General features: G+C 55.9%; 4 protein-coding genes across 6 annotated transcripts; 1 reads left to right on the top strand and 3 right to left on the bottom strand.

The window, feature by feature from the left end:
• Window positions 1-77: 77 nt before the first annotated feature.
• Window positions 78-11,412, bottom strand: DNAJC16 (DnaJ heat shock protein family (Hsp40) member C16). 3 transcript variants are annotated; one of them, XR_014318907.1, is made up of 15 exons: window positions 11,207-11,412; window positions 10,535-10,601; window positions 9,760-10,090; window positions 8,646-8,830; window positions 7,926-8,030; window positions 7,172-7,330; window positions 6,718-6,848; window positions 6,229-6,412; window positions 5,862-6,044; window positions 5,535-5,611; window positions 4,970-5,050; window positions 4,773-4,871; window positions 4,030-4,200; window positions 2,724-3,632; window positions 78-2,427 (listed from the first exon to the last, which is right to left on the bottom strand). XR_014318907.1 is itself a non-coding variant. In XM_082776925.1 (14 exons), the coding sequence occupies exons 1-14, from the start codon at window positions 11,374-11,376 to the stop codon at window positions 3,236-3,238; spliced, it is 2,340 nt and encodes a 779-aa protein (XP_082633051.1). In that variant the 5' UTR covers window positions 11,377-11,412; the 3' UTR covers window positions 78-3,235. The 3 variants fall into 3 exon arrangements, 2 of the variants coding, with proteins under 2 accessions (XP_082633051.1, XP_082633052.1); XM_082776925.1 differs by having other exon boundaries at window positions 78-3,632; XM_082776926.1 differs by having other exon boundaries at window positions 78-3,632; window positions 4,030-4,197.
• Window positions 11,413-11,529: 117 nt separating this feature from the next.
• CASP9 (caspase 9) lies at window positions 11,530-18,653 on the top strand. Its single transcript, XM_082776998.1, has 10 exons — window positions 11,530-11,665; window positions 12,485-12,698; window positions 13,231-13,311; window positions 13,648-13,679; window positions 14,946-15,122; window positions 15,692-15,781; window positions 16,405-16,552; window positions 17,069-17,248; window positions 17,691-17,800; window positions 18,103-18,653. The coding sequence occupies exons 1-10, from the start codon at window positions 11,534-11,536 to the stop codon at window positions 18,193-18,195; spliced, it is 1,257 nt and encodes a 418-aa protein (XP_082633124.1). The 5' UTR covers window positions 11,530-11,533; the 3' UTR covers window positions 18,196-18,653.
• Window positions 18,654-21,175: 2,522 nt separating this feature from the next.
• CTRC (chymotrypsin C) lies at window positions 21,176-22,741 on the bottom strand. Its single transcript, XM_082777214.1, has 8 exons — window positions 22,676-22,741; window positions 22,486-22,577; window positions 22,268-22,365; window positions 22,058-22,180; window positions 21,807-21,943; window positions 21,594-21,739; window positions 21,348-21,497; window positions 21,176-21,253 (listed from the first exon to the last, which is right to left on the bottom strand). Exons 1-8 carry the CDS (start codon window positions 22,713-22,715, stop codon window positions 21,236-21,238), a joined length of 804 nt encoding a protein of 267 aa, XP_082633340.1. The 5' UTR covers window positions 22,716-22,741; the 3' UTR covers window positions 21,176-21,235.
• A 397-nt stretch (window positions 22,742-23,138) lies between these two features.
• EFHD2 (EF-hand domain family member D2) lies at window positions 23,139-26,818 on the bottom strand (the record flags this gene model as incomplete). Its single annotated transcript, XM_082776841.1, has 4 exons — window positions 23,139-23,936; window positions 24,008-24,142; window positions 24,270-24,417; window positions 26,532-26,818. The coding sequence occupies 4 exons, from the start codon at window positions 26,816-26,818 to the stop codon at window positions 23,802-23,804; spliced, it is 705 nt and encodes a 234-aa protein (XP_082632967.1). The 3' UTR covers window positions 23,139-23,801.
• Window positions 26,819-27,101: the final 283 nt, after the last annotated feature.

The raw sequence follows: 27,101 nt of genomic DNA, 5'->3' as shown, positions 1-27,101 counted from the left end.
CGTTCTGGCAGCTGGGGCTGTTCTGAGCTGGTGAGGACACGAGGTCAGATTGCAGACAGAAACACAGAGCCACCTCATCACACATTAAAATAGTTTATTTTGGTTGCGAATCTGTAATCGCCTTAAATCAAAATGACATCAGTGCCTGGTCACAAATACAAAAAAAAAAAAAAAAAAAGAAAAAAAGAAAAAAGAAAATAAAACAAACAAGACAAGTTTGCCAAATAAGTTAATTTCCCTCCCTCCCCAGTATCAAAAGTGCAAAATATGAACTTTGTTTTCAGTCCCACTTCTCAGGCTGTGTTAGCGTCCTGGTTCTGGCAGGCTCTCAGAGAGCAGGAGTGGAGTCGCTGCTCCTGCCACGCTCAGCCAAGGGAAGAGTTGTGCACGACCTTCAGACTCGGGGCCTGCTTCCCTTTGCTGTAAGGACGTTTTGCTTCGGTTTCTGAGTGGGGTGTTTGCTTGGGCGTCACCAAATAGTGCGGTAGGACTGAATTCCCTCAATCTTTGGGTTACGAACTACCATGTGCATAACAATAGCCAGTGCATTTTGCTGAGGACACGTTAGGATGCGGGGTGGGTGGCAGGTTAGAAAATTCTTGGGGAGGGGGAGGTCACGGCTTGCACTTGCTGGGAGAGGGTGGACAGCTCTCAGGTGTGAGCAGCAGCTGAGAGGCCTCTGACCACGCTCCTCTACCAGAAAGCAAGCACCCAGTGCTCCGTGACAGTTGCCACAACTACCTAAATGGATGATTTTAGACCAGTTTGGCACGTGCTGCAGCCCCTGAAAGATTTTCTGCTAAAGAGCAACACGTGGGTGCTGTACACCTGCAGCCGAGTTAATATGGGCTGGCCGAAAGCAGCGAGGGGCAGAGTTACAGCAGCGGTCGCAGCTACAGAGGAGCTGTAGTCCTGGCTGGCTTGGGGGGGCTGCTGCAAGTGCTCAGCCAACAAAACTCAGGCAGACGGGGCTGCTCAGCTGTGCTAAAACAAAAATAAAAGGGTTCCAGCATGCGTGCATCACAGGAATTGTATCCTGAAGGCCGTAAGGCCATAGCTTTTTCTTACTTGGGGCAGAGGTGATTCCCTTGCTGTAGTACAACTAGGCACTTTTTTTTTTTTTCCTAAATTAAGTGTCGAGTTTTCTTCAGGTTCCTGACTAGCTGAAGAGCTGGCAGATGGATTTGTTGATGCTCATTCCCTACCCAAATAGTGTGTGTGTGTGTGTGTACATGATTCTATTTGCTTTTACAAGCATTTAAAAGTTACGTGGAGCCTTCCCCTTGGTAGCTGTCCACTTGGCTACGACCTCCTTCCAGCTACCTCCTTGCACAGCGACTTGGGGAGAAGCACGAGCGCACTACAGCGATCGTTCCAGCCCAAATGCCATCAGGCCTCCCAACGGCAGGCCGATGCAGCACTATGTGTGCACCTCGTAGCTTCCTTCCTTCCTTCCCCCTCCCTATTTCTAACATCTCATTCATGCGACAGCACAAGCTGCAGCCCAGAGGCCGCTGAGCTAAAATTAAGTAGCCTCACGTCAGGTCAGGGGGTAGCACGGGCAGCGCTGGGGTCACCCGCTCGGGTGCGGTGGTAACTAAGAAGGCAAGGGTGGAGTGAGCTTTTAGCCAACGCCACGTGCTTGACGAAGTGTTTTAGGATCAGGGGCAGAGCCTCACACAAAGGGCACCCCGCTCCCAGCCTCGTGGTTCGGCAGCCCTGTGACCTGATGCTCTGCAAGCTACTCCCACAGCAGGTTTTGGGTTCCTGCACTGTGCAGCTGGGGGAGACACCGCAAGGGTCTGCCCCGGAGCGGTGTGAAGGGAACACAAAGCCTGCAGGATTTCAGTCCTGGCTGTAGGAAGAAACCCTTTGGCTTTGCTTCATCACCTGAAGAGCTGAAAGCAACTGGGAGCCTGCTGCTGCCGTCCTCTGCCTTACAACCGGGCGGCCTCCTTCCCCCTCCATGCTGGAAGTGGCTGTCGGAGCATTGCTCGAGCAAAGCATAAACCAAGCTGTGCTTTGCAGCTGTTCTAGCTGTACACAGACCTATGTGTTCAAGAAGGAAAAACAAAACAAAAAGCAACAAAAATAAAAGAAAAAAAAACAACAAAACCAAGGCAGCCTGCATGTTGAGAAACACAAGTTTGTGGCAGGACCGAAACGGGCGAGATGCTGAAGCATCTTAAACCCGCACCTGAAACAAAACGAGCCTCGCACGTCAGCGACGGTCTGGTGAGATAACAGCACTGCTGGGGCAACGTTTCAAGAACGCGGTCACCGACGAGTTAGGTTCCTCGATACAACGAAAGGTCGGTTTGTACTACGGATGTAAGGGTGTTGGAAAGGAGCCCGAAGCGGCTCCCTAGCAGCTAGGTAGAGTTTCTTTTACACATCTACTGGCTCACAGCAGCGTATGCCTACAATCTGAGGACACAGGTAAAGTTATGGCTCTAAGATACATAAGTCTAAAACCGACAGAAGCAGAAAGGCATCTGGGAAACGATGTGACATTTAAATGGCTCAACACCTTTACAGTATTTACGGCTGTGCAAAACCCCTTCCCCTCCCTGGTTACGGTTTTAGCTGGTGAAGCTGCACGTGGAACTATTACACAAGGAGCAGGAAACATGCAGAGCGCCTACGAGCCCGCCCCGCAGGTGAGTCCCAGCTACAGGTTTGCTACGAGGGAGCAGCTCCTGGCCACCCTCCAGGCCACTTACCCCGGGAAAGCCGATCGGTACGACTGGTGGGAAGCCTTTTGGAGGAGGGTCTGTAGGGTCTTGCCACTGTTACACCATGCACCATGGGCTAAGCACGTGGGGAAGGGGCAGGGGGAGAGAACCACGACCCGCGCCGCGGAACTGGCCGCGTTCAGTCCGGACCGAGTCGCCGCGGCCGGGAAGTCGGGGATTTTCTTTGACCGAGGTGAAACGAGAGATGGGGCGAGGGTGGCTCGGGAAGCAGACGTGGCAGGATGAGAAGGGGGAAACGGCCTTCTTGGCTCTGCGGCAGCACGGCATCCAAACGTGAGAACGATTCGGTGGAGGGCGTTTCGGCGCGCTTCGCTGCGCTCCAGGGCTCTGCATACGGGGAGAGATTTGTTTCTGGTCGCCGTCCCTCAGAGAACTCATCTGAAAGGTAAGGTCCGTTCATCACGATTGTGTGTTTGTTCCGGAAAGAGCGGTCCCTCGTCATCTTCATAAAAAGTGTGTTAGAATCTCTTTAAAAGCCCTCAGTCTAGCGCGGGCCACGAGGGGATGTAGAACCTCTGTAAGGAGCCCTCGAGAAGGCGTTCCATCCAAAAGGACAATTTATGCAATTTGTTTTTAATGGATCTAGACCCTGGGCTGCAGGAGGATTTCCCTCTGGCTTCGGTGTGCAGCGGGGAATCGTAGTCCTCACACGACCCCACGGTTCCCCCCTCGTCTCCTGATCTGTGAGGCTTAAAGAGGCAGAAGTATTTCTTGTGGCCGTTCAGGGCCAGGACGTAGCCCGTGTAGTCACGCTCCAGGAAATGTTTGTCGTACTGGTTGGGGATGGGAGCGGCGTCCTGCGCGAACTCCAGCAGGTACTCCAGCCACTCGCGGTGCTTGTCCAGGCTGAGGAAGGAGAAATGAAGAGAGCTGCTCCTGGGAGGAGAGCAGAGGAGAGAAGCAGGATGAGCACGGCTTCCAAGTCAGGCTGCAGGTCTATGGGACGGGGGAGCTGCGTTTCCATAGCTCCTTTTTTTAACCCACTTCAGTACGGGTGACAATTACTAGTGTGCAGCACCCCACGAGGGTTGGAATGAGGGTACAGCAGAAGCAGGAGCAGTGCTAGACCCGTCCGTCCACCTTCACTGAGTGAAGGACGAGGAAGGCTGCTCGGTTTTTGGTGGCTCATCACTACTAACGTGTGTGGAGGCTGCTTTGTCTGCTCTAACCTTTCCCTCTTGGCGGAGCCCAAACCACTCCCAACTTTTCATCAGAGCAGCATTAGGCAAGGAGTTAAAACATGACCAGAAACCTAAGAAAGGGCCCAACCTACCCTGTGAACGTGTAGACTTCCAAGGCAAACTTCTGGAGGAGGGCGGTTTTCGTGGAGTTCGAGAGGATCAAGACCACGTTCATGTGACCCGGCCTGAGGCGCACCAGGTTGCTGTTATAGTTGATGTCTGTGAGCTCGGTCACCTCCACAAAGCCTTTTTTGGGAACCCTGCTGCAACGAAACAATGACCGAGTGAAAGGGCAACAAAGGAACGGCAGCAAACAAGGTCAGGGAAACAGAACTTGTCCCCCTGCCTTATGACAATCATTCCCCAAGCCAGTTTTTTTGCACCTGCAAAAGCCAGAGCTGGATCTTCCTCAACAAGCGTGTCAGACCTTTGCCTTTCCACAGAGGATCTTGTCTGGGGCAAACTCAAGAGGTTATGAGGGGCACAGAGAGGAAGAACGGCTTCTATGTATGATAGGGAGGAGTAGCTGGATGCAATGAGACCTGCTGTAAAGTCCCATTTTATCCTGGATTGTCAACACAGCTGATTTCTCTCCCGTGGTAGTGGGAATTGCTTAGTAACTAAATTTCTGAACCCATGTCCCTGCTGCCCAGCGTCCTGCTAAATGCCACTCCCTTGTGCCTTTCTGTGCCCACACTGCCCCCTGCAATGACTGCTCTACGTCCACGCAGCTCTGGCGCTTCTCTGCCTAACGCTCTCTGTGCTCCCTCTTTCCACGGTCATTCCCCAAACAGTAACTCAGCAGAAAACGTTCTGGAGAGAATAGAGAGGGAACCTGTTACTCTCTTTGCTGAAGTTTGTGTCGTTCTTCTCAGTCTTTGTGGTCGCCTCTTCCTTCTCAGAGGGAGGAGAGTCTCTCGTGTCGCTGGAGTCACTGCAAAGGAATTATTTGGGGTTTGTTTAAAGGGCCGCTTTGGACAGAGACGCTGCTGGCTGGACTGTAAGATCTAGGACGTTTTGGCATGCACTCACCTGAAAGCCTGAACAATAACGGTGCCGAAGAGAATGAAGAGCGCAGAGAAGAGCAAGGACAGCAGGGGCATCATTTCTCGCCTGAGGGAAGATTTGCAAACAGCAATCAGCTCTGTGAGCTGCATGGTTTCTGCTTGAATTTCAGCTGCTGCCTGCCTCAAACAACACCCTGCAGTTTCCCCAGAAACTTGGTTTATGTTCAGGGGTCTTAAATGTGATGCAGATTTGGAGCGCTACCCTGCTCCCCCCCAAAAAGAGGAGGAGGATAAAAATGGATCAATTTTAAATGAAGGCTAAGGGGAAACGGTGAAAAGCAGCAACAGATAAGGCTGGCCTATTTTCAGAGGTGTAATATCCATGCTGTACCTCAAGGCAAGTGCTTGAGGCAGAAGCTATCGTCACTGTGGTGTCACATCTCTCCACCTTAACCTCAAGAGAATACAGGCACCTGCCTATTTTGGTATGTTCTCCATTCCTGTTAATCTGAGCCTGGTTCTACTATGCGTCTGAACAAGAGAGAAGCAATCTTGCTCCCTGTCGAGACTCGTGAGCACTAAATCCATACCAGTTACTGTGAAACAAACTGTCCCAGCAGTCCAAGACGTAATCCAGCGTGGAATAGAACCATCGGATAAGGAACATCTGTTTGAGAAAAAGGCAAAAAGAAAAAGGCGAGTGACAAAACTGCTATCCACAGCACCGATGTGACTTGTACCCCTCTGAACCAAACCCCAGGCCCAAAGCTGCTTGGGAAGCTCTTCCTTCCCCGAGCAAGTAAACTGCTAAGAATTGTGCCTTGTTATTTTAAGGTGCAGTTCCCACTAACGACTGTAACAGAACTGTCCGAGAAGGTTTCACAGGTGTGAAGCAGCTGGAAATGCCAAGCACTTACAGGAGCAAGCTCATCGTGCAAGTCTTCCAGGACGGTCTCTGAGGAGAGCAGGCCAGGGTCCGTCCTAAGCTGGTCCAGGAGGTCCAGGAGGATGAAGTTGTCCTCTTTGCTGCCTTGCCAGGCCTCCTCCAAGGTCTTGTAGGCAACCTTTCCTGCGCTGTTGCGCCTCTCCAGAATGACCACCTGGACAAAGCAATGACACGACAGGTGTCAGACAGGAAGGTACTTCTGTTTGAGACAGATGTTACGCTTCAAATCCCTGCCCGGAATTAGGAGTCAGCTCAAGGTACAGCACCCTACGCAGAGGGATGCGAGTTAGAACAACAGGAGAAAAGAAGCAGCAGAAGAAAACAAAGGTAACGCTCACGGCCGATTTTCCACGGTACTTCTCCTCGTCCATCAGCAAGGCGTCCGCAAATTCCGGCTGCCGCTCGTTATAGATGTGTGCAAACCTCAGCACGTCTTTCGTGTTGGCCACAGCAAAAGTCAAAAACGCCTTGTAAGCCTCAGCAAACTTATCGCCTTCTCCAGTAAGCAAGACCACGCAGTGCCTGGGCAACACAAGGGACAGGGCAGAGTAAGAGCTCTCTTTCTGCTAGCCAGAACGATCCTGACGGGACAGAAACCCCACCTGTTAGTTTGGGGCATGCTTTTGAAAGCCTGCCTTCTGTGTGATCAGCTCTCCAGCCTGCCACCCCATCTCTCCTTCCTTCTACTCGCCCTCTGTCCCAAGATGTGCCCAGTAAAGGCACAAAAACTGTCAGACTGCACGGACGCCCAGCACCCTCCAATGCAGTCATTTCCCTCCTCCCTCTAGAGGTTTTAGGGGACAAAATGGGTTTTTGAGGAACCTTACTTCCGCTGACGGTGCGACTTCTTCACGGGACACAGCTCCTGAAACAGCCTCTGGTTGGTGAGTCTGGCTGCCATGAGGAACTTATTCTGGGAAAGGAAGTCGTCGATGAGTTGCTTCTTCATATCTCTTGCCTAGCGAGGACAAAGAGCAGAGGGGGTCACTAAGCAGTCTGAGAAGAGTAAAGCTGTTGGAAAAATCACAGTCCTCACTGAAACCCTGCCCTGGGACATTCTGAGGGCCTGAGACGAAGACATTACCTGCAGCTCTCCTCGACAGAAGGTCAGCCACCCATACCTGGCGCTTACCAAGCCACCTCCCTCCTAGGTCTTTGCTTTCTTTGCCAAAGCCAGAGGTTCCACGAAGAATTAATACTTCTTACTCTGAAATGTGCCACTGGCCAACTTCTCATCGCGTGCTTGCTGAGAAAACCTCTGCGCCCATTTCGCAGCCCTACCTGCACGACATCCGCGGGCTTGTCGATGTGCTCCTTGAAGACCATCATGGTCGGAGTGTAGACGTTGATGTTGTACTGGCTGGACAACTCCTCGGTGCCTCTGAGCCCGACGTACACGTAACCAAAGGACAAGTAATCTCTGTACGCAAAGGCGGTCAGCTGGACGGGAAGAAAGCGCCAGCAGACGTTTACATCAGAGAGCCAACAATGTTTTTTCCCCCAAGTGCTCACGTTAACGTGGCTTCGAGAGCACCTCCTGCTGTTTAGATGCCATCGGGTGTGTGCTGGAAGAGGTAACGGCCGCTCTGTTCCCTAGCTGAGCTGCAGTTTGCGTGCTCTTGGTTACCGCACACACAGCCCTAATGGATCCACAGCTTTTTTTTTTTTTTTTTTTTTTTACAAGCTGACATTTTGCACGGCAGCAGGGGTTTCTTAGGAAACGGCCTTTCCAATAACCCAAGTTAGGGTGCTGCAAAAAGCTCTCCTTACTAGGCTAGCGTGCTTCTGTGGCTGGCAGCCCCAAAACCTGCCCACCCCTTTACATCTGCTCAAGCCACACCCGTGTCGGGGCAGCGAAGCCACCTCCTCCTCCTGGCCGTGCTGTGTCCGACCGCTGTGAATTAACTCGCCCTCTTAGAACGGGCAATACTGTGCAGAGGCAGCGGTCCAGCCCTGCTCACAACAACCCTGCGTTTTCTTTTTGGACAGCTGGGTTTATCAGCGAGTCAAAATCCAGCCCCAGAAATTGCGTTACCTTGTACAATAACGGCACAACCGGCATGTGATCGAACAGAAGGACGTGGGGCTTGTTTTCCTTCTTCCAGTTGGACAGAAAGCGGATGTAGTTCTTATCTGTAATCTTTAAACAGAGTCAGAACGTTAGTGTAGCCTCACGACAGTTAGACACGTGCAGAGCTGTACGATTAGGGGCCTGAGCCGAGCCTGAAAAAGCTGCTCAGGTGTCTCAGAAAGGCTGCTGATTTGTCCTTCCAGCTGTCACAGCTGAGTGACAGGACCGCAGTATTCTTCAATGAGGAGGCAGCAGGTAGCTCATGTCTAGGTTTATGAGGGCTGCACCATGTTACCCAAGGGCTGGAAGGCAGCTCCTGCCAGCTAACAACCCAAAATGGTCACAAATGTGCAGCTTTCACGTGGCTCTGGTTAGCCATGGGGTGATACAACTGCGAGAGCAGCAGACGCCGCACTGCTGGCCTAAATGGGCAGTAGGGCAAGCAGCCCTGCCACGGAGGGAAGAAGTGACACGGAGCCTGTCGTACACTTGCTTCTGAGCCACCTCCAGGGTTTGTAGGTGTAGTTACAGCTCTCAGCACACCTCGCTTCCCCAGCCTTGCTCGGATCCTCTCACAGCTTGGGCTGAATTAAATGGATTTGACACCGAAACAGCTGAAGAGAGCTGACTACCCAGACACAAGAACCAACCAGCACGCCGCACGCCCCTCTCGCTGACACCAACCTTTTCCACCAGGTTCCCCGGCAGCAGGTTCTCCACGAACTGCCGCAGGTTCTCCCGAATGACGGCGTTGTGGAAGAAGGTTATCTTCCCGTTCATCAGCCCCAGTATCGACGGCGTGCTGTGAGCCCCTAGGTGATGGGCGAGGCGCCTCTCATACCCGGCGTGGACAACTCCGATGCCCACTCCTGCAATGGGAGAGCAAATCCACGTAAAAGATCACGGAGCCAACCCCCCAGAACAGAAAGCTGAGTTTTAAGACCCCTCCTCTTCTCCAGGCCCCTCCTTGGGAGCTGTTTGGATCACAGCCCCTCCTAACTCTGTACTTCCCTACTGAAGTCCCTTGAAACTCATATATTTAAAATTAGTAGTGTTATCAAGGGAGAGAGGGAACGTGCTGGCCTCTTCTGTTCTGCCCGCTGACGTTGCGTGCCCTACAGGAACACCCGCTGGGGGACAAGCAAGCAGGGACCAGAAGGCCTTTGTGTCCTGCTGCCTGTCAAGCCTACGTTTTTGGGAACACACGTGCAAGAAAAACAAGCTGGGGACGGAGAGAGCAAGTAGAAAGTCTCTTGCTGGCACCCAGGTACGTTTCTGATCTGGCTGCTAAGCCCCCAGGTTTCACTCGCAGCCCTTTCAGGTAATGGCTTCCCACCAGGTGCTGTATTCTGCAGGGATCTTTGCTTATCGAAGCCATCCAAGTTCAGGACAGAGCCCCGCAGCATTCAGAGATCAGCCCTCGGCCACACAGTCATTTCTTAGCGTCAGCCGCTGGCTAAATCGCTCGCCACACAGACGAGGGTAAAGGCACCTTGCCCTCAACGTCCCTGGGGTGCCTGAGGGAATGACAGTGAAACCTCTGCGTACAGAGAGACAAAACTGTGAGTCAGTAGGAGAGCCTGTTTTCTTCCCTCATTCCTAAGGCTTAGCCTCATCAATTACATTGCTATTAATGCCCCAGAAAGGGTTAGGATGGTGGATAAATCTCTGAGGCATTCTGCGGCCTAAATTTAGCCTTCCAAAGCTGAAGGCGATCGCTGCAGCTGTGGGCAGAAAACTTTTCCCCAGCTTCGTTCCACCGGGAAGCCTCGCCCGACCCAAACGGCCTCGTCCTTACCCAGCGCCTCCAGTTCCTGAGCAACTTCCTTCCACACGGGCTCGATGTGGATGCAGCTGAAGCACCAGTCTGAGGTGATTTTAATGAGGTAAGGTTTCTTGAAGCTATCTGGCACGATGTCGTTGACGTAATGAGAAAAGTGGAGCAAATACTTCTCGTCGGAGGTGTCGCGTCTCTCCGAATTAAAGGGGAAGTGGAAAAAGGACTCATCGAAATAGAAGCCTTCGTGGAAGTGGTGGAACTGGCGATGCTGGTGCTGGGAGAAGCCCTGGCTTTCCCCGGCATCACCGTAGCGATCGAAGTTTGCCCTCTTTTCCTCGTTGGAGAGAATCTGGGGAGCAGATGACAGAAGAAAAGTTGCCTTACGTAAGGTCTGGGTGGCGACGTGACAACGCTCTCCTCAACCACTGAGGGTTCTTTCAGCGCAGCACAAAGTGCTGACACGCTCCCTAAGCAGCAAGAAGTCCTACAGAGAACTTCCACGAGGAATAATTTGAGCTGTCCCAAGCAGGGCAGCAGTGACCATGGCTTACATCAGCCCCAGGACGCTCCCGTGTCTGTGTGACACAGCTGGGGCTGTGTGGGTGCAGCACAAATGCTCTCCTCCTACCCCAGAGGCTTTTCAGGGAGCACAGGGCTGACCCCTTTACAAACCTCTCCACCAGCAGCCCTCTTCTGTGTAAACGTCAAGAGAAAAAGCAAAGCGGCGTGCACCACAGGTCCCTCAGCTTATTAATTAAAGCTTTGATGGGGCTGAGCACCAAGAGCGCCTTACCTCGTAGGCCTTGCTGATCTGGATGAATTTGTCCTCTGCTCCCGGGTCCTTGTTTTTGTCGGGGTGCCTGGGGGCAGAACGAGGGACAGGGGCTGTATTCCTGAGGGAAGGGGCCGGCCGCTCTGGGGGGATACCCAGAGTCCTGCAGCACCTGCCTGAGCCAGGCTTCCACACTGGGGCCGGGCTTTGACAGTGGGGTCGGTTTCCTCATCCCAACCCCGCACCCAGGGGTGTCCCCAATTCACCGGGTGTTCCCTGCCACACCGGAGAGGTCCTCGGGCCAAACAGAGGGGCCGTCTGGATGGATACCAGGGCCCTGACTGGGTCCTGAGGCTGTTTGACCGGGTACGGGAGCCCTATGGCCGGGTACCGGGGCCCTATGACAGGGTACTGGGGCCCCGTGGCTGGCTACCGGGGCCATTTAGATGGGTACCAAGGCCCAGCGGCCGGGTACAGGGACCCTATAACCGGGTACCGTGACCCTATAACCGGGTACCGGGGCCCAATATCCGAGTCCCGGGGCCCTACGGCCGGCTACCGGGGCCATTTAGATTCACACCGGAGCCCTATAACAGGGTCCCAAGACCCTATAACCGAGCCCCGTGGCCCCATAACCGACCCCAGGACCCCATAACCGTGCCCCCTCCCCCTCCCCACACCCCCCCCATATACCACTCCCGCGCCAGCCTCTTGTACGCCTTCTTAATATCAGCCTGGCTGGAGCCTCTCCCCACTCCCAGCACCCGGTAGGGGTCGAACTCGGCCTCTCCGAGCGCCGCCAGCAGCAGCAGCAGGAGGAGGGCGGCGGCGGCGCAGGCCGGGCCCGTGCGGCCCAGCTCCATGGCGGGCCCCGGCCCCCGGCCTAGGCCCCGGCCCCGGCCCCGGCCCCGCGCCGCTTCCGGCGCGCCCGCCCCGCCGTTGCCATGGCAACGGCGGCGCGGGGGATGCCGGGAAGGTGGCGGTGTGGGAGGGGGGGGGGTAGGTGGTGACGGGGCCGCCATGGAGGAGCGGCGGCGGCGGGCGCTGAGGAGGAGCCGGGTGCTGCTGGTGGAGCGCCTGCGGCCGGAGCCGCTCTGGGAGCCGCTGAGGGAGCGCGGGGTGTTCACCGAGGCCATGCTGGAGGAGCTGAGGGTGAGGGGGTGGAGGTGGGGAGGTGGGGAGCCCCCCCCCCCGGAGGCCTACCGGTACCGTGAGGTGGTTGGGGTGCCTCAGGGAGGCTGTCAGCCGTGGGAAGGGTCCTGAGGTCCCGCAGCCGGGTATGGGGTGCTGAGGCTGCCTACTGGGACCCTACAGCTGGGCACTGGGGTCCTACGGCCGTGTACGGTGCTCTACGGCTGGGTATGGGGCGCTAAGGCCGCCTGCCGGGACCCTACAGCCAGGTATGGGTCCCTACGGCTGCCTACCGGGACCTTACAACCACCTACTGGGACCCTGCAGCAGGGTATGGGTCCCTATAGCCGCCTTCTGGGTCCCTACAGCCATGTACAGGGCCCTATGGCCGCCTACCAGAACCCTACAGCCAGGTACGGGTCCCTGTGGCCACCTACCAGGACCTTACAACCACCTAGGGGGACCCTACGGCTGGTTATGGGTCTCTACAGCCACCTACTGGGACCCTACAGCTGGCTATGGGGCCCCACGGCCACCTACTGGGACCCTATGACTGGGTACAGGTCCTTACGGCTGCCTACTGGGACCCTCTGGCCAAGTATTGGTCCCTATGGCCACTTACTGGGACACTATAGCTGGTTATAGGGCCCCACAGCTGTGTATGGGATCCTACAGCTGGCTACAGGGGTCCTGTGATCAGGGGCGTCCCCTCGTCCTGCTCCCCCCTGCAACTTAGGGCCCGTTCCCTGGCTGTTTCTGAGGCACCTGAATGGGGACAGCAGGGGGGCACGGCTGGTGGGGTGCCTCTGAGCCTCATCCTGTTTTTTTTTGCCCCCACAGAGTCACCGCACACGCAGGGAGCAGGTCCGGCAGCTGGTCATCGACCTGGAGAGCCGCGGGCAGCAGGCCTTCCCCGTGTTCCTCTCGATCCTGCGGGACACGGGGCAGGGAGAGCTGGCGGATGCTCTGAGCGAGGCGTGCGGGAGCCTGCCCTCACAGCCCGTCGACCTGAGGCCTGTGGAGCTGGAGCCGAGTGGAGAAAAGCGTGGTAAAAGTAAGTACTGAGGTGGTTCTGTGCCTGGTGAGGTGCAGGACAGGGGGTGGCAGCCAGAGCTCCTCGTGCCCTGGAAGTGCAGTGGGCTGGCGAGCAGGCTGGGAGGTCCTGGTTTTGTTATCCCGGAGCATGGAGCATAGAGGGGACGCTGCAGAGCTGCTGGGAGAGCGTCATCCTTCCCAGCAGGGGGAATTGTTAAGCTCCAGCTGCCCTCTGGCAGCATCACAAGCCACCTTCCCCTTCTTTTTGCTCGGACTCTCCATTCTACCCCTGTTGAAAATGGATTTTGTTTCGTTCTTGCTATTTCTGTCTCATGCTCTGCTGAACCTGTGCGCAGCCCCACAGCTTGTGTGTATCTGTGTGCAGACCCAGCTGGTTTTTGAGCCCAAAAAGGGAAAACTGGAAGCGATGTCATATCACCCCTTTGCAGCAACGTTGCTGCAGGCTCTGGCCCTTTTGGGAAACTGAGGCTGTTTGCTTCTAGTGTGAAGCAGTGGGGGAGGAAAGAGGTGACTGTCCTGTGCTGTTACAGGTGAGAGCACCGTGGAACGTTTGTCCATCCCGGTCCAAGACAAGAACGAACAATTTCGAGCACCTCCTGCACCAGCCCAGGGTAAGCAACGTCCCAGTAGCCCTTAGGAAGGTCTCAGCACCCCGTCAGTTCCTTGTTCCTCCTGGCACGTTGTCAGGAGGCTCGTTACTGCTCCCTTTATGGGAATTTCCAACCATCTCGGAGGAGTGCCAGGCTGGAGGCAGCTCCTCCCAGATAACAGCGCCCTGTTCTGCCCAGGGTGTTCTCAGGCAGAGCCAGGCTGGCACCCGTGCTGCTTTTGGGAAGGGGGAATTCACTCGTGTCACCCCCACCTTACAGCTGACAGGGCAGGGCTGATGTGAAGAAGGGATATAACAACTCCTCATTAAGTGCTAACTTCTCTGTTGTGTGTTGTAGGTTCAGCTGTCGACAAGAGCGACCAGAACCTGGTTAGTACTCTAGATCCTTTTTTGCCTTCTTTCTATTCCAGTTTGTCTGTTGTTTTATCTGAGTTCTTTACTGCCATTTGCCTTGGAGGTTCTGTGCATGTGGCATGTGTCTGCCTGTGCTCTGAGAAGTGAAAAGACAGAGCAGGGTTGAAGATGATAGTGTTTGTCCTCAGAAGACGGAGTAAAATGTCAAAAAGAGAGGCTTATCTTGGTTTAAACTTGTGTTTGGACTGAAGAAATCCTACAGCACAAAGCTCCACAGCTGCTGCAGCTGTGACAGCCACTTCTCACACTCCACAACTCAAGGAATTGCTCTGGGCTGTAACCAGGCCGGGTGGCTCAGGGAGGGTCAATGATTAGCCAGCTCCTCCTTAGGAGCACCGTAGCTGTGCCACAAATAACCCAACATGGAGCTAAATGTGGTGCTTAAACAGTTTCCAGCAAGACAGCTAATAATTTCCTCAGGCACCCAGGCGTGTATTGTCTGTGAGGCAGTGTTGTGACTTGGTAATCACGGTGTTGAAAAATAGAAGCAGGGAAAATAGCAACAAGCACGTGCGGCAGCTTGAGCGCACCAGGAGGCTCGCAGCGAAGCAAGCAGTCAGGATTTGGAAAGGTGTTTTTTGGGAGCCACCTTCTGAGCACGCAGCTCGCTTGCTCCTGATGTGGGGTGGATGGTTTGGCCGCGTGAAGCTCGTGGCTGTGTCAGTGGAAGGGTTTGGGTAGCTCTCCCAAATTGCTGCTCTGCTGTAGTTGGTGCACGGTCTGAGTCTCAAGGAGGTTGATCTGCCTGGTGTCTTGGCTCATTGCGTGTGCTCTCTGGGTGAGTGAGCCTAAAAAGCTCCTGGAAACTTACCCACAGAACCACCTAGGTTGGAAGAGACCTCCAAGATCACCCAGTCCAACCTCTGACCTAACACTAACCAGTCCTCCACTAAACCGTATCACCAAGCTCTACATCTAAACGTCTTTTAAAGACCTCCAGGGATGGTGACTCCACCACTTCCCTGGGCGGCCCATCCCAATGCCTCACAACCCTTTTGGTAAAGAAGTTCTTCCTAATATCCAACCCAAACCTCCCCTGGCGCAACTTTAGCCTGTTCCCCCTCATCCTACAGTAGCAGAGCTGTGGAAAATCTGTGAGATGAGCTGCTTTAAGACCTCCCATTCTTGTGTCCCACCTGGCTAGCTGCAAACGCTCTGAGTATAAGAGGGTGTTTAAACGTGACTCTTCTAAAAATTCCCTTCTGGGTTTGTGCGTGCCAGGTGTACCAGCTGAAGGCAGACCCGTGCGGACACTGCCTGATCATCAACAACATCACCTTCAGCCCAGACTCCGGTCTGTCGACTCGAACTGGATCCGACGTGGACTGCGAGAGGCTGGAGAAGCGCTTCAAGTCCTTGTGCTTCCGCGTCCAGACCTTGAGGGATCTCAAAGCTCAGGTGAGGGTGGCAGAAAGGAGCCAATTCACCCTGCTGGCTGAGTTTTGGTTCCAGGATGTGATTTATAGGGAAACTGTGAGGCTCTGTTTCCATCATAGCTCTGACAGCCTCTGTTTTGGGTGTAGCCAGGGGTTTGATTTGCTTATCTGTGTGCGCCTCATCTGCTGCTCAGAGTTGTGAAGGGCAGGCAGGCAGCCAGAGCAGCTGTCAAAAGTAAGGCGAGGTGATTTGCTTGCCAGCCCACCTCCTAATCAGGAGCAGTGCATCTCAGCAGGTGAGTTGTGTAGAACAATATTTCATGTACATTCCTGCACTGTGAAGGATGCAGCGAGGAAAGAAATCTCTTTAGATAAAGCGAGCGATGTGAAGTGACAGAACTACAGAAATACTCTGCTTTGGGGCACGTGTTTGGGGTCTGTGTCATCCCACTTCTGGACAGAAAACAGCAGAGAGATCAACTGGATTATTCTGAGCAGCACAGCTGGGACAGGCCAATAGAGCAGGGCCCAGGTAGTAATCTGTGGCCAGCGTGTGGTTTGCAAACCCTTACTGTGATGTTTTTGTTGTAGGAAATCAATGCAAAGCTGCGCAGTCTGGCGCAGCAGGACCACAGTGCCCTGGACTGCTGCCTGGTGGTCATCCTGTCCCACGGCTGTCAGGTAGGTTTGCCTCTCTTCCGAAGCAGCAGGGAGTTAACGCTTTCATATTTGGGGGAGAGAAAACCTCAAAAAAAAAACATGTAAAAACTGCAGCCCGAGCCAGTGGTGCTGTTCCAAAGGTCAGGCAGCCTTTGGACAAGTGCTCTCAGCTTCTGAAGGCAGCTCCTGCAATTCAGAACCAGATGGTGGGCATAGAGCAGAGGGAGGTGGTGCTGACCTTTGTGCCGTAGTTCCTGAGCCCTTCCTGGTTCTCCAGCTCTACTAAAGGCCCAAATATCCCAAGTTGTAGGCCTCGAAGCGAGAGGAGAGCAGCTGTTTGCAAAAATGTCGTACGTTGTGTGCCCTTTGTCCCAGAGGGTAAAAAAACCCGTTGCAAGAGGAGGTGGGATAGGAGCTGGATAATCAGGGAGGTCGAATTTCTGGGATTTAGGATGTTTTAAATGCCTTCTGGACATCCCTTCACTGTTTCAGCACGCATAATTGCACAAATATGAGGAAGTGAGATTTATTCTGGTAACTTTATGCTGGAAAGAGACAGAAAAGAGAGCACTCATGCAGAAACAGGTGTCCTCTGAGCTCACCGTTCTTTCTGTGTTAGTAGCTCTTGGATTTTCCTCTTTCAGACAAGCCATAATCAGTTTCCTGGAGGGATTTATGGAACGGACGGAATAAGTATTCCAATCGAAAAGATTGTGAAACATTTCGATGGGTCCAATTGCCCAAGTTTGAGAGGAAAACCCAAACTCTTCTTCATCCAGGCCTGTGGTGGAGGTGAATCTTTGTTTTAGCTCCAGACGTGTAAGCAGGCTGTTCAAACACAGTTAGGCTTTGGCTTCTCCTTCCTGTTCTGTCCATTGCCTTTTCCTCCAGCCCTTTTTTGGTGTTCCCAGCTGTGTATTCTTACTTCTAATGTGGGTCGAGTCAAAGGACTCGGACGTGAGCATCTCACAGGAGGACAGAACCGGCCTGTATGCGCTGGAGTAGTTCTTTCACACAACTGGGAATGCAGCACGGGAGGAGGGTGTGCTGCCTGCCCCAGGTATTTAGCCATGAGGTTAGCAGGGAAGCACAGCCCGAGGGCACCTGCGTGAATATCCTGATGGCACCAACTCCAGCAGTAGGGCCAAAGAGCAGAAAAGCTCTGTTTTGTTGGAGGATTTCCTTGGGAAAATAGCATTTCTGTAACAGCATTTCTGTGCTTTTTTTTCCCATCACTTGATAATGGAGGATGTACGATTGCTGAATGTGTCAGGAGAGCAGCGGGGTTTCTTGTTCTGCTTTTTGCAGACCAGAAAGATCATGGATTTGAAGTGGATTGCGATTCACCTGAAGATGAAACTTGCAGAAGTTCCGTAGAGTCGGACGCGACTCCTTTCCAGGTTCCCTCGGGTAATTTGGATGAGCCAGATGCCGTAGCCAGTTTGCCCACACCCAGTGACATCCTGGTGTCCTATTCAACCTTTCCAGGTGAGATAGCTCGTGCAAATCATTTGCCTGGTACAGAGCAATTGGTGCCAAGGGTGCTAGACTTGTACCCGAGCCATCCTCCTAGTTCTGCAGCCAGATTTTGGAGATCTGGGGGAGGCAGCTGCTGCCAAACTGCCATGTCACGATGTGGTTGGTATCCATCATCGTACAAAGACAGCCGTGTTCTGCACGCTTGTTTGGCACTAGCTGGCCCTTTCTTAGCAACAGTTGAGCCTCTTGTAGCATCAAGATGAGCAGATCTTTCACAATATCAGGCAGAAGCAATGGGTGTGAAGAGATTTTGGATTGGTTTGCTGAGTTGGTGGAAGATTCTGAGCTTCATGGCCAAAGTTAGGGGCAGCTGTCTGGTGGAGAGGGCACTTGGAGGTGTGAAGCAAAATAAGAACAGCTGTAGGAGTAATTTCTCCTCCTCTCTCTGAAGGTTTTGTCTCCTGGAGGGATAAGTCGAGCGGATCGTGGTATGTGGAAACGCTGGACAGCATGCTGGGACTGCATGCCCATTCTGAAGACCTGCTAACCATGTTGCTGCGGGTAAATGTCTTTTTTTTGTTGTTTTTAATTACTTTATTACTTTTCCTCCTCCTGTTTGTAGTCTTGAAAGAGATGAAGGCAATAACCTGAGCTGCCATCAGTCAGGGCAGGCAGGCCTACATTTGTAAAAGGAGCGACGTTACTGAACGTAGTCTTGAAAACACAGCTTTTAGTTTGTCAGGAAAATCCCCCCCCCCCCAAAAAAAAATATTGCCTTAAAAAAATTGTCAGTTTGCCTTAAAATCGCCTTAAAAAATTGTCAGTCCCACGCTCAGCACCTGAAGCTGTCCTTCTGTTCCCAGGTGGCAAACATCGTATCTGCCAAGGGGAAGTTCAAGCAGATCCCAGGCTGCTTCAACTTCCTCCGTAAGAAATTCTTCTTCATGTGCAAGTGACAAGTGGGCGCTGAGCTCCCCGCCGACGTGAAAATCACTTCCCTATGGCTGGACAAAAGCTGTGCCTGCTGTGGCTCGGACCGAGTGCTCCCAGTGGCCTCTGTCTGTCTGTGGAGATGCTCGTCTTGAGAAATCTGATCTGTGAGCAGCCGTCACTGTGAAATAGCAATAAAATGAGGACTGGCCCTGTGCTAGCGATGAGGAAGGGGCATCTGAAGGAATCGCCTTTGCCAGGACCATCAGCCCCATCGTCTGTTCACGGGGCCGGGGCCTCTACCTGGCCGTGACGTGGCTGAGCTCTGCCTCTTGGTGCTGGTCTCTGGTGATCGTGTTTGTGTCCTCTGCTGCCTGGCTAGCTGATTGAGGGAATCAATGGAATCGACCGATGGAATAAATGGAAAGGAATGATTTCTCCAACAACAATTTTTCTTTCTCAATAAAACAAAAGGCAAAAAATCTTTTCCGTTGTGTTGTTGTCATCCGTTCCCTCTCATGTGTGCCCTTTCAGCATGTGCCAGAGGCTAAATGTGTAGCCTAAGCGTGTAGAAATGCCTAAAGTGTGCAGAGCAAGAAACCTTGCTCGAAAAGTTTAGTCTTCTGCTGTTAATGCAGCAGAGAAGGGGGAGCATGTCCTTCAGAGGAACCATGTGGATGCTGAAAGCGCGTTACTGCAGGAAACTGATGCGGATTCCTTCAAATATCAGTTCTGGTAGCATCAAAGCCCTTGCAAGGTACTTCATGTAGTTGTGATGACATTTTCAGGTCACAAACTGTATGTGTTTGCAAGTTAAAGGGAAGGCATCTGTAAGCCTGAGGAGCCACAACTGTGTTGTGGCAGGTGGGGAAGGGATGTGCAGGCTGGCCATCACCCTCCTGGCCCGATTCCTGTGGCAGAACAAGGCCAGGGTGGAGAGAGCTGCTCCAACAGCCACATGGCCACAGCACTTGGGTGGGTCTTCACAGCTCCTTTTTGGTGCACGAGGCTTTCAGCACTTCAGAAGCCCCGTGGGGTTGTTTTCAGCACTGCAAATCCAGATCGCACTGTGGTCTGTTTCCCCCACATTGCTAGCAAAGGGGTGTTTGCAGTGACCAGGGGCCATGTGATGCTCAAATGTGTACCTTTACCCTTAAGTGTACTTACTTTTGCTATAAGGTTATGTACGAACATTGTGTGTGCAAGTAAAAGAAAAAGTAAGGTAAGCAATCAGCACTGTACTTCTGTATAGGAAAGATCTAAGTACTTATCCACATGTATTTAAACACTCGCAAATGATAGTGTCCGTTTCTGTTTACAAAAACATACACCCTAAAAATGCATTCATTTGACGACGTGAGGTCATTACTGGAACAACAGCAAGGTGTAAACACGCTCGTGTAACGGGCAACAGCTTTTGCATAACCAAAGGTTGCGTGGAGGATCTCATTGTAACTACACGTAGGTTGTGTATGAGGAGTATGAGAGTTGTTAAATTACTGTTTGCATAAAAGAACTTTTAACCAACTTACCTGTATACAGACAAACTACTTCGATTATGCACTTCTAAGCAAATTTCAGCTAGTAAAATACTTTCTGTGTATGCTGTCAACAAAAATTTGAGTACCTATAAATTCTCTATCACTACGTGTAAATTTATTGCAAGCATGAAGTATAAATAATGGAGGTAGTTTTTCTTTACAATTATTACATAATGTTTGTACTTAGATCAAACATTGACAGTAGATAAAGTCATAAGTAATAGATTACCCAGTACAAGTTATAGATTACTTTGTATTTATGGAAATAATGAAAAATAGGTATGAAATTTTGTATACAGTTATGGTTTTTCCTTATTAGACTCCATACAACGTACAAAGTACCAGTTTAAAATCTCTATTTTTTTGTACAGGTACCTAAGTACTGTGTGAGTAACTGAGTGCTGCAAAGTTACCCACGTACTGGATAAGTACAAATTTATTTTACTATGTTGTCCAAGTTTTCTGAGGAGATAACTGGCATAGTATAATCTAGAGTACTAAAATTACCTCTCTCTATATATACGTGCCTATCTACACTATCGTGTGCTATAGTTACCTAGCACTTTGTACTTTCTAGAAAGTACATTTTATTACTCTTACTGTCTGTGTGTTTGCTACCTACGGGTAGTTTCTACTTTTAAATTGTATTTGTGGATAATTATACAGTTGATATGCAGTCTTAAATAAAAACAGGTTCAATACTTTACACTACTTTTGTTATAAACGTTACTTTTAGAGCAAAGTGAGCCACTTCTTTTTGTCTCCCTGCTATGCCAGGCACACACCACAGCAAGGCGAGGTGGCTCCACCTGCAGCACCACCAGCCACCCTAAATCGGTCAGGGCCCTGTGGGGCTCACACCACAGTCCTCTGGTGTTTTTGGCTGTGTCTCGATGTTTGCCCACAGAATATTGCCTCACTGGATGCCCGACACCACAGGGTTTGGCCATGAGGGGGTAGGGGCACTGCGTGGGCACCTCCCTGGGTTGGGGGAGCTGATGCTGACGGGGCTGACGCCGACAGGACAATGGCAGCTGGTCACAAAGAAACTGCCCCTGGGTTTTCTCCTACACAGAGAACAGGGCCTGGCCCTGGCACCGTTGCCACCCCTGCCCTGTGGTGCCGCACCACAAACCCAACCCTGCTGGGATTGTGATCCCAAGGAGCCCGTTTGGGGACACACCAGGCACGACCACCCCACCCCTATCACCAGCACCCCCTGCAGTGTTTGCTGCCCCAGCTGGCTGCCACTGTGCAGCCCCTGCCCTGGGGAACATGGGGGGCACCCAAACCACGACCAGTGCACCTCTGGGGCCCTTACTGGCCCCCCTCAGCCCCAGCCTGGCCTCTCCTACCCTAAAATGTGTGGCCAGCCTTAATGCCCACAGCCCCCTGCTCCCCGCAGGTCTGGGATTTGCCTCACTGAGCCCGTCCACCCCCCCCAGTAACCACAGGGCCAGACAAAGCTGGTTATTTCTCTTTATTGCACCACAGCTCCACGGCAGGTGACAGCGGCCGCACGTCCTCAGTAGGCGTTGATTTTCTGCCGAAGCCAAGAAGAGAGGCCCCAGGGTCAGACCCGCGGCTGGGTGACAACGAGGGAGACCCCAACAGTGACGGGGGGGCCAGGCACCCACCTCGTTGATCCAGTCGATGTAGGCAGACACCCGCGTGAAGACGGTCGGCTTCTTGTACGTGTTGCAGCCCCAGGAGGAGCCGAAGCTGACGATGCCGTGCACCTCCCACAGCCCCTCGCGCTGGCAGTTCAGGGGGCCGCCTGAATCCCCCTGCCCAGGCACAGCACCACACGGCGTTACCACCACCATTACGGGGTCGCAGACATTCCCCCGCCCCCGTTCTTCCCCAAATTTCCCCGCACTCACGTTGCAGCCCGAGACGACGCCGTCGCCGCCGGCGCACACCATGGAGGTGCGCACCAGGTAGCCCCACCAGTCGCTCTGCGAGCAGGTGCTGTAATCCACCACCGGCAGCAGCGCCTGCTGCAGGACGTCAGCCAGGGGCCCGTTCGCTGCAACGACAGCCTCAGCACCTGATCCCCGTCCCCTTTACCCCCCCCACGGCCACCCCCTGCTTACTCCAGAGGCGTCCCCAGCCCGTAATCTCGCAGGGGTAGTCGTTGGGCAGCTCCAGGCCGCTGGGCGGCAGGCAGGCCGCCTGGATGCTCTCGCTCTCCTGCACCGGCTGCTTCAGCTTGATCAGGGCGATGTCGTTGCTGCGAGGAGAAGTCCCGTGGAGAAGAAAGGGGGGACGACAACCAAACCCCACCGCCAGCCCAGCACGGGGCCGCAGCCCCTTCCCTCCCTGCTGCCATCACCCCCTCTCCTACATGATGAGGTAGGAGTTCCAGTTCTCGTGCACGATGAACTCCTCCACCTCCGCCACCACGGCGCCGTCGTCCTCCACGGTCAGGTCTTGCTCACCCAGCACCACGCGGTACGTCAGGCTCGAGCTGCCGGCGGCACGGAGCGAGGATCAGTGGCGGCAGCAGCACCCTGGGACCCCCCCCAGGGTCCCTCATCCCTTCCCCGTTGCCCACCTGTAGCAGTGGGCGGCCGTCAGCACCCAGCTGGGCGCGATGAGGGTCCCACCGCACGTGTGGCTCCAGTCCCCGTTGCGGCTGTACTGCAGCGAGACCTGGGAGGGCACAGGCGCAGCGTGGTGGTGGTGGGGGGGGTGCTGGTCACCCCGTCCCCATGCCGCCAGCCCCGGGATGGGTTCCTGGTGTCACAGCCCCTGCCACCCCCTGCACCTTACCTGCCACGGCCAGCTGTGGGCTACGGCATCCTCACCGCCCACCACGCGGGCGCCCAGCTGGGGTGGCACCGCCGGCTGCCCACATCCATAGGCTGCACGACACCCAAAATGGGGACATTAGTGACCACCGGGGGACATTAATGGACATGGGGGGACACGCTGTCCCCCCCAGCCCCGGCTCCTCACCCACCGTAGCCCAGCAGCACAGCGAGACACAGAGCCCCCAGCATGGTCGCAGTCGTGGTGCGGCGGCACCGGGGCACCCCCAGCTCTTATAGCACGGCCGCAGCGCCTCAGGGTCACCGCCCGGCCTTGGGCCCTGGCGACCCTCTGGTGCCAGGTGGCGATGTCCCACACAGCACGGGCTGCCTGTGTGCCACCGCCCCGGCTATTTCGTGAGATCTTATCGGGGCAGCTCAGCCCTCCTGGGAACGGATGCACTTGTCCTGCACGCACCCTTCCGTCCCAGGGGGTGGACGTGGCACCCACGCTCGCCTCGTCACGGGGGGGGCTGTGACCCGTCCACAGCCAGCTGGGGACCCTGGGGGTGGCAGTCCCCTCCCCGCCGTGCTCCAGGAGCCCTCTCCCCCCATCCTAAACACCCACCACACAGCCGGCTCCCTGCCATCCCCCAGGCATAGGCAGCTGCAAGACTTAGGAAATATAATCTTTATTTGGGATTTAAAAAAAAAAAAAAAGACACAACACACACCCGTGCCACGGACTGAAAGGAGCAGCTGAGACAAACACCGCCCTTGACATTACGGCCACCTGGACAACCCTTCCCCAAAGGAACAGCGGTCGAGCTACGGGAGGCACCGCTCGCTGGAGCGCCTTCAGGCTGCTTAGACGACGAACACAAAAAAAATAAAGCTTCTCCACCCTGCGGGGGCCTTTCCAGACATCTTTTACCAAAATAAACAGAATCTGAGAGGACACGAGGCCGCCTCCGCTCTGACCCTGAGGGTCACGGCGGGGCTGGCGCTTGCCCGCTTCGCACAGAGGATACAGCGACACCGAACACGCAGACAACGACTCCGCCGGCCCTCGCCCCGCTGCCACAGAGGTCGGCCCCGGGGGCTCGCCACGCTCCCGGTGCCACCGGCGTGCCGCACACGCAGCGACGCCGACGGGCACCGACCCGCGGCACAGCACCCAGCCCGGCCCAAATCACGGCGCATGCAAGACACGACGACACCCAGGGGACGAGCGCCGCTCCGGGGACAGGGGCTGGCAGGACACAGCCAGGCATGGATCCTCCTGCACGAGGCCCCCCCAGCACTGCCACGTCCCTCCGGCACGGCGCTGACCCGCGGTCACTGCGCGAAGGCGGACTGCAGCTCCTTGAAGGCCGCCTTCCTCTGCTTCAGCTCCTCCGCCTGCTTCTTCTTCTCTTCCTGCTCTGCTCTGATCTCCTCCTCGAAGCGGCTGGCCTCGGTCATGGCCTGCGCCTGGGGACAGCGGCACGTCCACAGAGGTCCCCGCCACCCCACCAGCCCCCGCTGTGGCTCGCGGCCCTTACCTTGGCCTCAAAAAAGCTCTTGGCTCCCTTCACGCCCTCCGTCGAGACGTCGATCTCGGAGAGCCGGGCCAGGGCGTGCAGCCCGCTGTCCTCCTGCAGCTCGCCTGCCGCCGCCTTGCGGAAGATCAGCAGGAACTGCGACACAGAGCGGGGTTGCCCCCGTCACCACCAGCTCCCAGCTGCCTGTCCCCTACCCAAGCGTGCAGGGACTGCCAAGGGACAGCCCGGGCTCACCTCCCGGCCCCGTAGCCCTGGTACGTACCTCGCGGAAGCTCAGCTTGCTGTCCAGGTCCTCGTCCACCTCCTTGATCATGTTCTTCAGGCCGATGTGCGTCTGCGGCGCTCCCAGCTTCTCCATCATCAGCTTCAGCTCCATCAGGTCGATGAAGCCGTCCCTCCCCGCGTCGTACCTGCGGGCCAGCAGCACAGCCCCATCGCACCGTTATCGCTCCCTGCCAGCTCGGCCACGGCCTCGCCAAACCACCGCCGCCTCCATCCGACCGCTAACAGCCCCCAGGAGCATCTTCAGCTCTCCCTCGCTCCTCCTGCCCATCGAGCGCCCTTCCTGGCACCGGCACCCGCGGGGATGCTGCCAAGCGCGCAGCCAGCGCTGCACAGGACCACGGGATGAAGCCCGTGTGCTGCAGGCGCTGCTCCCCTCCTCGCTGCACGGCCCACGGGAGGGAGGTGTTGAACCCCCAGGAAGCGCTGCCTCGCCGCACGGGGCACACCACGAAGCTGGAGGAGGAGAGAGGAGCAGGCACAACGCCCCCCACCAGCGTGCCGGGCTGACGCCTCGCCCAGGGCAGCACTGGGGACACCTCATGTCTTTTTTTCTTTTTTTTTTTTTTTTTTTTTTTTTTGACTTCTCTCTTCTAAGGCTGCAGGAAACGCGGCTGCTACGCTCAGCACGACACAGGCAGCTCTGCGGGGCTGTGACTCATCTGTCCCCTCGCTGCCGCGGTCTGCTCGGCTCACAGCACAGCCGCAGCCCCTTTTCTCTCCTGCACCGCTACGAGCTGGCCTGGGGGGCACAAAAGCTTCACGCTCTGCCTCCGAGCGCTGGTGGCAGCGCGGGGTTGGCGAGCTCCACTGCTCCAAAGCGAGCCCCTGGCCACGGCCACCGCAGCAAACGTGCATTTCTGCATCCACTGCGGTGGGCTTTGCATCCTCTCCTGTCGCAATCCTTCTAACACAGCAGGGAGAGGGGGGAGAAAGGACAAACCGCTCACGTGGCGTGCTTGCAGCGAGCGCAGCGTGGTTTGGGCTCGTCTCCGCAGCCCGGCCGTTGCCCCTACCTCTCGTTCTTCCCCTTGGGGACCCCCCCTTTTTGCTCACAGCTTCCCCGGCCACGCGGCCGCCGCCGCTGCCTCTCCTCCCACCTCCCTCGCTGCTCCTTTCGCTGCGGCGCGTGCGAGCACACACGTCTGGCTGCCGCCCGCGGCTCCACCGCCAGACCCCGCGCCGCTGCCATCTGCTGCGCCAGCCCCGGCCAGGGCACACCCGGGCACCGCGGGGCTGCCTCCGTCCACACCGCAGCCCTGGTGAAGCCTGGTGCTTCAGGGGGGCAGCAGCTTCGTGCCATCCTCCTCCTCCTCCTCGCCTGGCGCTCGGCAGGGCTCGAGCGATGCTGTGCAGCACGCTGGGTTTGTGTTTCAGCTCACAGCACCCTCCAGGATGCTCCGAGCTGTCCCGCTGCCTCCCGGCTACTCTCGCACACCCCCTGGGCCTGTCAGAGCTGGGCTCGGAGCTGCTGCAGCTCCCGTTTTCCCCTGGAAATTTCCAGACCTCCGCACCTGCTGCCAGCGTCCCCCTCGCTGGCTCCTGCTGACCCAGGGCAGCGCAGCAGGGCCCCGAGCTCACAGAGCCGCGCTTGCAGCACTGAGCCTCGCAGTCGTAGGGGACACACGGTGTGACAAGTGACCCCGGGGACGTGCCACCTGCCTGCTCAGGACCTGCTGCTGCAGCCCGGTCCCGTGCACGCAGCCAGGGCAGGGGTCCCAGGGGTCCTGGTGTGGCTGGGGGAGCGCTGCCCCCACCTCTCCTCGGGGATCTGTGGCAGGAGTGGGTTTGCTCCTCTGTCCCCTTCCCTGGCCTCATCCCCAAGGTTTTGGGGTGTCCCCGCCACCTCCAGGGACACAGTGGGGGCTGCAAGGGTTTTAGGGTTGGGGGCTTCCTGCAAGGGAACAGGGGGTACTGGGAACCCCTCCTGTGAGGAGCCAAGGGGGGGACACTGGGGATCCCCTCCTGCACGGGGCTGGGGTCACCCCAGGGGCTGCTCCTGCAGGGAGCCAAGAGGGGGGCTGCGAGGAACAGGGGACCTGGGGGGGGGTCCCTCCTACAAGGGCTGGGGGGCTTCCAGGGCACCCCCAAACACCTACACCCGGGATGGGGCTGGGAGGGGGACCCCGGGGGTGCCTCCTGCAGGGAACCGGGGGGCTTCCAGCAGGCTGCAGCGGGGAGGGGTGGGGGGGGGACACATTCCCGGGGACCCCCCCCCATCCCCCAAATCTCCCCAACTCACTGTCGGAAGAGCCTCTCCATGTCGCGGAGCTGTCTCCGGGAGAACTCGCGGAACTCCGCGGCGGGGCTGAAAAGGCGGCGACCCCCCCCGGGGGACCCCTCTGCGCCCCCCGCCCTCCCCGCGGGGCTGCCCGGGGGCAGCGCTCCCGGTGCCGATCCCGGTGCCGATCCCGGTGCCGATCCCGATCCCGGTCCCTGCTCCGCTTCGTGCCGCCTCTGCTGCTCCGTTTCTCCTTCGTGCATCCCCAAACGCCGGCCCAGCCTCTCCGCCAGCTCCTCCGCCGCCATGGTGCCCGGATGGCCGCCCCGCAGCCTCCCCGCCCCGCTCCGCCCCGCTCCTCCCCGCAGCCCGACGCCCCCTGCCCTCCGCGGACCCCCCCCGGGGGATGGGGGGAAAGCCGCTGCAGGGCTCCGCTCCTCCTCGGTATCCTCCTCCCGCAGCACGCTTGTGCCAACGCTGAGTGGGGCAGGGATGGAGGGAGGGGACATTTGGGGGCGCTTGGATCCCCCCCAAATCTGCCCCGGTTGCCCACGGGCAGCGTTTCGGTGTCCCGTGCCCACGGGCAGCGTG

The sequence above is a fragment of the Aythya marila genome, assembly GCF_965140915.1.
Source record: "Aythya marila genome assembly, chromosome: 21".
Lineage (NCBI taxonomy): Eukaryota > Metazoa > Chordata > Aves > Anseriformes > Anatidae > Aythya > Aythya marila.
The sequence above is the reverse complement of the archived record's forward strand: the minus strand, read 5'-3'. Positions and strand labels throughout refer to the sequence as shown.